An 8,222-nucleotide genomic window follows, 5' to 3' on the forward strand; every position below is an offset into this window, starting at 1 on the left:
GTTAGAGCTGGCCGGGATGACTCATGATGACGTTTCAAATCTTTTTAAGGCAGCAATGACCAAATCGAGACTGATAATGGGCGTAGACGCTCTGACTCAATGAATGATATAACAAGTAGCGGCAGACCCTATTAGACGTCTCAGCGTCAAGAAATTGCATTATGCATTTTATACATATGCGATAGAACATAAAATGCGAAAATGACGGTCCGTGGAATACCTAGTCTTCAAAACAAAAGACTGTCGGGTCAGGCAGTCAGTCAAAGACTCATAGAGTATGGATTGCGTCGAAGACGTAACCTGAAAGTACCACTCTTCAACAGTGTCTTTAGGGATAAAACATAGAGTTTGTGCAAGACGATCGCGACGATAAAGGTTATACACCTCGAAGCATATTATGCTAACAAATGAGTTTTATTCTCCGTTTTCAAAGATGGACTATCGTGAACAAAACCTTATTCGCAGTCTTCCGTGGCCAATATTATCCAAGTATCTTTCTCCTGTAGAACTTTTATGGAAATGCACCAGAAACAGTACATGGTTTGCGTTTAGTTCTTTTACAAGAGTTGATACACATCACCTACAATGTATGCCAACAGTTTTCTTTGGTTGGGTACGTATATGCGTCGTAGATTCGAAGCTTTAGTTGCGTTGCTGCGATAGGCGGTCATACTGGCTTTAATATTCCGCAAACTGAAGTTCCGGAAATTAACTTTGGTTCGTCCGGTGTTTTTATTGTCTAGGAATGTCTGTGACATGTCTATGTTAATGTGTAAATTATAAAGTGTATTAATTTATTATTTTTTCTCTACCGAACGATAAAAAGAAAATAATCCAAGTCTTGCATTGGTTTTGTTTTGTATTCTAGTATGTAACCCTTGCAGTTTGTCAGCCATGGCGGTGTCAGTTTATTTTCGATTTATGGGTTTGACTGTCCCTCTGGTATCTTTGTCCCTCTTTTGTAACTATTGAATACATTGTTAACTTATTCGTCTTAATCGTGTCAATTGAAGCAATAACGGCAGTGACAATATAATGTGTCATGTGATTGTGTATGTTTGAAATGTTAATTATAATTCTTCATAGATGCCACAATGTTGATGGATGTATAGATTTGATGGACAATCCTAGCACATTAGAGGAATTGCAAACAACAAGTTCTAGGAAACAAGGTGATTTAGTAAAATAACTTTGTGTTTTCATTTGATGCATATTTAACGAGCTTTATTGGAAACAATTTTTTTTTTTTCAGGCTTTTGTCTAATTTTCTTTGCGTAAATACTGTGACTGGAGGTACATTGTGTATTTGAATCAAATCTACAAAGAGACAAAAATATATATATATATTTAAAAACAAACATTGCCTGCTTAATTCACACAAGTCTTTTCAATTAATTAATCTAAATTGAAATCAGTAGTCAAATTAGCCTGACAAATACTTATATCTTTGTTATAAATTGAAAGTACATACAGTGCTATTTTGTTCTAATTAACTATACAGATTGACGCATGTAAGTTTTTGTATTAAATCTCAGTATTCATATTAATAGGGAAAAAGCTTGGTAATCACTTTTTTATCATAAGTATACTTTTCAATAGGAAAGACAAATATTTCAGTCCAAATTTATAAATGAACATTTTAAGTAAAGTTTGTTTAACCATGTTTCCGTTGTTTCACATAAAATGTAAATTTGTGATTCTCACAAATTACCTTTTAATTGTTAGAAATAGAATGTATAAACATCAGTAATTTATGTTCAGTCGAAGGTTAGTTATCATTTGTTTTCTTCGATGAACTTACACTTGATCACAGTCAATTGTTATAAGTCTCCCGTTCTGGTCAGACAACTAATAATAAAATATTTGGAAACGGGTGGTGTATCCAGGTAACTAAATTAAATAGCTTAGATAAGGAGCTAAATGACAATACATGATCGAAAAAATAGAAGCAGCTAGATTCCCGTGAAATTGAATATGACTGATGCATTATAATAAATACATTAAGCATTACTTTATCAACGCACGAACTACGTCACTTATGCTATACTCGTGTACTAATCATCGAGTAATTCTCATTTTAATGCGCTAACTCAATCAAATTTTCAAATACACATATTATTTATCCAGTAAGTTCACTATATGATAATTGTTTTGTAAGATTTGATGAAGTAACACTGCGTTTTAATTGCATTTCAGAAAGCAGTACAACACATGTAGCCACAACGGAAGCTGTTCCTCTCACATCTGTGTTGATAAAATCATTTCCGAAAAAAGAAGAAGGCTTAGGTATGTTTAAATTTTGATTTGAAATGATTTATTATTTCCATGAAAAAAATATTCATACCCTCATGAATGTCTATGTTGAAATCTGCAATTTCAAAAGCTTATGTTTGCCAAATGTATGTAGGTATAACACATAAATTGGTCAGTTATGTTGTTCAAATGCATATCTAGAAATTGAATTTAACGACTTAAGCTCAATATTCAAAAGAAATCAATATTTATTCGAAATTGTTAAAATCATTTACATAATTTTTTATATTCAATAACAAATCATTGATTTATGTGAATATTTCAAGAAGAAATATGGATCCGCTCGCATCATTCGCTTTAAGGTGGAGCCTAGTTCAAATTCATTTCATTAGTATGTCTGAGTTATAAAGTATGTTATTAGTATATTTGTTCTATGAACTGTAAGGTGGAGCCTAGTTGAAATTCATTTCATTAGTATGTCTGAGTTATAAAGTACTTAACTGGTATATTTGTTCTATTAACTTGAAAATGTTATCTTTTCACATGCATTATAGAGACTTGCTAATCTGTTCCATTACCTGGATCCTGCTATATTTGCAAAAACCATTATGAGACAAATGTATTTTACCTTCCTTTGATTGGTATAGTTTATGTATTAATTTATATTCACCTATGTTTCTCAAAAGCCACTGTATATGTCTAGAAAAACACATGAATCAATGAAATATGTGTAGTGATCTCTTTTTAGATTTGGTATGCTGCCCGAATCTCCAATTACTGGTGTCATTGTGCATATGTACATGCTGTATATCAGATGTTACTTAATAGCATGGCACATTGTTAAGACCCTGAAACTAATTCAAATCATGAAAATAATAAAAATAAAAAAAATAGATAAAAACTTTTTTTTTAAGTTTATAAAAAAAATATAAGATGCGGTAGTCCATTGTAGTAGAACAAAAGTTATACACACGAATATCTTCATAAGAATAGAAATTATAATTTTGTTACGCAAAATATGTTCATCCGGTACTGATACATTTTTCATTAGTTTAATAGAGAAATTTATATCACACTGCGTTTCAAGTGAGTATTTATTTAAGAATTGAATGCTTCTTTTTGTAAATTTATTGAGGTGTAAAAGCGTTGACCGAAGTACATTTTGTATGAAGCGCAGAAGCGCTTCATACTAAAAATGTGTGCACGGTCAACGCTTTTACAACCCTATAAAGTAACAAAAAGAAGCATTCAATACTTATAATTACATTTTGTTAGCTATGATCATGAAAACACGAATTTTATAAATTTTGTATTTTATTCACCTGTGCACTTTTTTGTGGGACCACGGGCTATCATGAATGAAAAGTGTGATTGAGTGATGCAATTGTCTACGAAATGACAGTGATGTGCAGTTAGCCAATCAAAATAAAGTATTATAATGAAACATACATCTAATGTATTTATTGACAAATATATGTATGTATAAACCTATACAACATTACTCCAATGAAATACTAAACGGATGATATTGTCCATAAAATTTCGGGGAAAAAAATGTAGATTTTTAAGAAACCGTGGTTGAAAACATTTATTCAGATACACTCCGAACGTAAGATGAAATAGGAACTATTTTTGGTAATACTAGTCTATCAGTTTTCTTCATCAGATGCACATTTCGACATGTTTGACAACTGATATTTCTTCAATGATGCAACAACATTTGAAAATCAAGAATAAAAAGAAATGAAATGCAAAACATAAGAAAAAGAGAAATTTAGCATGATGAAGATAAATATTATATATGAGAACAGTATCACAAAAGCGGAAGCATCAATAAAACAATTAATATAGGGACCGAAGTACTCGTTAAAGCCAAATACCATAAATTACTTTTTTTTTTACCCATTTTTTTTTAACGAATATGCAGGCTTTTATTTCACTTAACCTTCAAAACGTGCGATATGGTAATATTTACTTTGCATTACTTGCATTTATTATTTATCATGTTCGTGTTTATTTTCTTTAAGGAAATTCTTGTTGACTTGTAGGTTTAATAAATACAGAAGTTTTCATTTACGCAGTCTGTGGAGTCAGTACTTTTCTTATTCTCATTTTCACCATCGTGTGTCTATGTGTCCACAGAAAATCCAAAAAAGCAAACGTTAATGGACTTTCTGAAAATCAAATACGTGGTAATAATCGCCAAGATGACGAAGACGTTGACCTCGAAATAAGTCACAACATTTCAACAGAAAAGGGGACAGGCCATGAATACGAAGAAATTGATGAGCATAAAATGTCTGAATTTTTCATAATATCATCTTTAGAACAAGCCAGTTTAAGTGATAATGACAATTCTAGTGAGTCATCAGATGGTATAAGGTTACCGAATGATGGTTATCTAAATCCTTATACGCCGCTACTATCTACAAAACAGCAGACAGAAGACAGCCATGGTGAATCTGATGAACACAATCGTTCCTCTAAAGTGAACATTTTATACACAAATCTTTATCAATCTCTAAAATTAAACAGAGATGACAAGATAAGGTTATATACTAGATGTCATAGCGTACAGTATCTTGAGCTTGTGGATGAACCAATCGAAAAGAAAAACGAAACAATTATCAGAGAAAATGGTAAACGACATGTACAAACATTGTAGTAAAAATGACACGCAGGCATTTTTAGTAGCATACATTAGACAAAAAAAGAAAAAAAGGCATACTTGCTATAATTCACAACGAAATCAAAATTATAAATATTAGGAAAAAGGGGTTATGACAATGAGTAATATGTAACGTAAACACCCTTGATGATTTAAAGGCAAACCAAGCATTTTTTCAAGTGCACAATAACTATATATCAATTTTATCATTAAATACGAACATTGTCAGGTCAACGCCGATAATTTTAGTATACCTAAATATTGCAACATTTCTATTTTAAATACATGTTAAATATTCTTTGGTATGATTTTTATTTACCGTTGTAAATATCGGGAGCATTTTCATTTTCTTAAATATGAATATCATTATATTTTTTTCATCATAATATTATGTAGAACAAAAAAAAAATTCTTTTGATCATTGCATGTCACGTAAATCCGTGATGTAGATAGATTTTTTATAAGGCATACAACTTTTGTCTGAGGTAAAACCATCTGTGTTAGTAGTCTAATTAAAAACATTGTGTTCATTGTTGTACTTGTATGAACAAACAGTGTACTTAGTTTTTGTAGTAAAAGTTTAAATAATCTTGAAGTTTACAATGTTAAAAGGAGATGTGGTATCAATGCAAATGTGACCATTCTGCAGAGAAGACCAATTGACAATTTTGAAAGCAATTGACATTCAAAACAACAGTACAAATAACACAAAATACAAATAGTTTACTAAGCAATACGAACACAATACAACTTCGGGTGATCTCTTGTTATTTGAAAGGATTAGCAAATCTTTTTAAAAATATATCTCATTCCCTTCTCGGATGTAATGTATGAAGTTACTGTTGTATGATTTACTGAGGATGTATAAAATAAGAAATGCTTTCGTAATTTATTTTGTGTAAATTATTGGTACTCTACTCAGATTTTATTTTGAATTATGTAATGTGAGCCATACAATCATCCATATGAAAATCAAGTAAATGTTGATCATTGCTCACAAACTAATTTTTAGAATATATAAGACTGACACCATAAAACAAATCGTTTAACGGAAAAGATCATTACAAGGATGATCCACGAATAGAACAATACTGTGTTCATAACTTGATAAATGGTTATCAATTGTTTTAATAGCTGCATGCTGATGTATTTTTTCCATGTTTTCAAATAACATTGAATTGCATCATGTACTTGAACTCCTTAGTTTTGTGAATAGAATTTTGAACCCCGGATATTTTCATACAATCATCCCACATACTTCCCTTACACAAGTATGTACTTAGCACTTCCAACAGGTGTCTGTCGGTGGTAAAAATCATAATATTGATAATCAAGTACTTTTTTAACAGACAGCACAATTTATGTATTATATTTTTTGCTTCAAAAGCAAATATATAATATACCATTCTGCCAATTCCTAGAAAAGAGGAAACCATCAGTTCTTAAACATGTTAAATGAAATGTCATTTTGAACTTAAATATAATTTACCTTAACAAAGAACATCGTTTCTCATATCAATTTATTTTTTGAATTGATATAAGTGGAATCCTTGTGCATGCTTCAGTCACTTTAGTAAGTTGCGTATATTCAAAGTGTATTTACTGTTGAACACTTTACGAAAAGTATATGCATGTGATTCATGTTACACTTGTTTGTTGATCGTCTTTCAATTTTGATATGTGCTTTGCCTATATGGATTTTGTTGTTGTCTCTTTGACACATTCCCCATTTCCATTCTCAATTTTATTTTATGGGTTTTTTTGTTACATATTTGACGTGGCTCTGTACTTATACATTCCGTCATTATGTTATTGTAACATGGTAAATGTATGTCTTCTTTTCTTTAATATGCTTTGCTTATGTGCCATTTTGTGCTTCTTTATCACATAGTTGTATGTTTAGTGATTTAGACTTTAACATAATTTTGACCGCTGCATTATTGACATGTTTACCTATTCGTTTAAAAAAGAAGATGTGGTATGATAGCCAATGAGACAACTATCCACAAATGACCAAAATGACACTAACATTAACAATTATAGGTCACCGTATGGCCTTCAACAATGAGCAAAGCCCATACCGCATATAGTCAGCTATAAAAGGCCCCGATAAGACAATGTAAAACAATTATTACGTCAGTTATCGGGACAAGATCTCCTAAAGTAAAGGAGAAACTTTTAAACGAAGGTGACACATTGACATTGGAAAAAGCTCGCGCAGGCATTAGAGTGTACTCAAGGACAACTAAAGGGGATGACAAATTTAGAACCGTCTACAGTCGTACACGAATCAAATCGTCCGAGACAATGTCCGGCAAAGGGAAAGAAGTGCAACAGTTGCCAAAAGTGGAATCATTTGCCCAACTATGCAGATCCAAACAAAGTGTAGACGAAGAAGTGCTAGACACAGATAGTGACAGTGACCAAGAGTTTTTTTATTGATTGTATAAATGATCATAATCGGCACTCACACCAAATCTTCCTATATCTATATATTACCTTCATTAATGATAAGAATAAGGTAAAGAGAGATCAAGCTTTTGCTACAATAAATGTTTGTTCAAAGCCAATTAAGTTTAGGCTTGAAACTGGTTCTCAAGTAAATATTGTTTATATTGTTTGTTATCGCACCATTACCAATCAAATGTAATTTGATGCGACTTCATACAAGTGAGAGCTTTAGCTAGCTATAAAACAAGAAAAACCAGGTTCAATCTACCATTTTATACATAAGAAAATGCCTGTGCCAAGTCAAGAATATGACAGTTGTCATTTATTCGTTTGACGTGTTACAGCTTTTGTTTTTGCCATTTGATTATGCATTTTCCGTTTTTTTAATTTTCATCGGATTTTTTTGTGATTTTACTTTTTGTTTCATACATGTACATATGAAGATAGTTTGTTGATTAATTGAATAAATTATTCAATATATACAAAAAGCGATTCCAGATAGTAATGTCTACTGTCACAAGCGAATATTACCCTTCTGGAGCACCTAAGATCACCCCTAGTTTTTGGTGGGGTTCGTGTTGTTTATTCTTTAGTTTTCTATGTTGTGTCATGTGTGCTATTGTTTTTCTGTTTGTCTTTTTCATTTTTAGCCATGGCGTTGTCAGTTTGTTTTAGATTTACGAGTTTGACTGTCCCTTTGGTATCTTTCGTCCCTCTTCTTTTACTTTTTTTATAACAAAGGATAGTGGGAACTCATGTGTTCATCTACCTTATTATAATATGACTTTTAAATGTATACTTACATGTTTAAAAATAAAGTATATTAGGTAATAAAGTTCACAGAATCAAA

General features: G+C 31.4%; 1 protein-coding gene across 1 annotated transcript; it reads left to right on the forward strand.

Annotated features, from left to right (window-relative positions):
• The first annotated feature begins 201 nt into the window (after nt 1-201).
• LOC134697929 (uncharacterized) lies at nt 202-5,409 on the forward strand. Its single transcript, XM_063560214.1, has 4 exons — nt 202-275; nt 1,087-1,172; nt 2,197-2,286; nt 4,302-5,409. The coding sequence occupies exons 1-4, from the start codon at nt 202-204 to the stop codon at nt 4,916-4,918; spliced, it is 867 nt and encodes a 288-aa protein (XP_063416284.1). The 3' UTR covers nt 4,919-5,409.
• The last annotated feature ends 2,813 nt before the right edge of the window (nt 5,410-8,222 follow it).

This window comes from Mytilus trossulus, chromosome 14, assembly GCF_036588685.1.
Source record: "Mytilus trossulus isolate FHL-02 chromosome 14, PNRI_Mtr1.1.1.hap1, whole genome shotgun sequence".
NCBI classification, from domain to species: Eukaryota; Metazoa; Mollusca; class Bivalvia; order Mytilida; family Mytilidae; genus Mytilus; species Mytilus trossulus.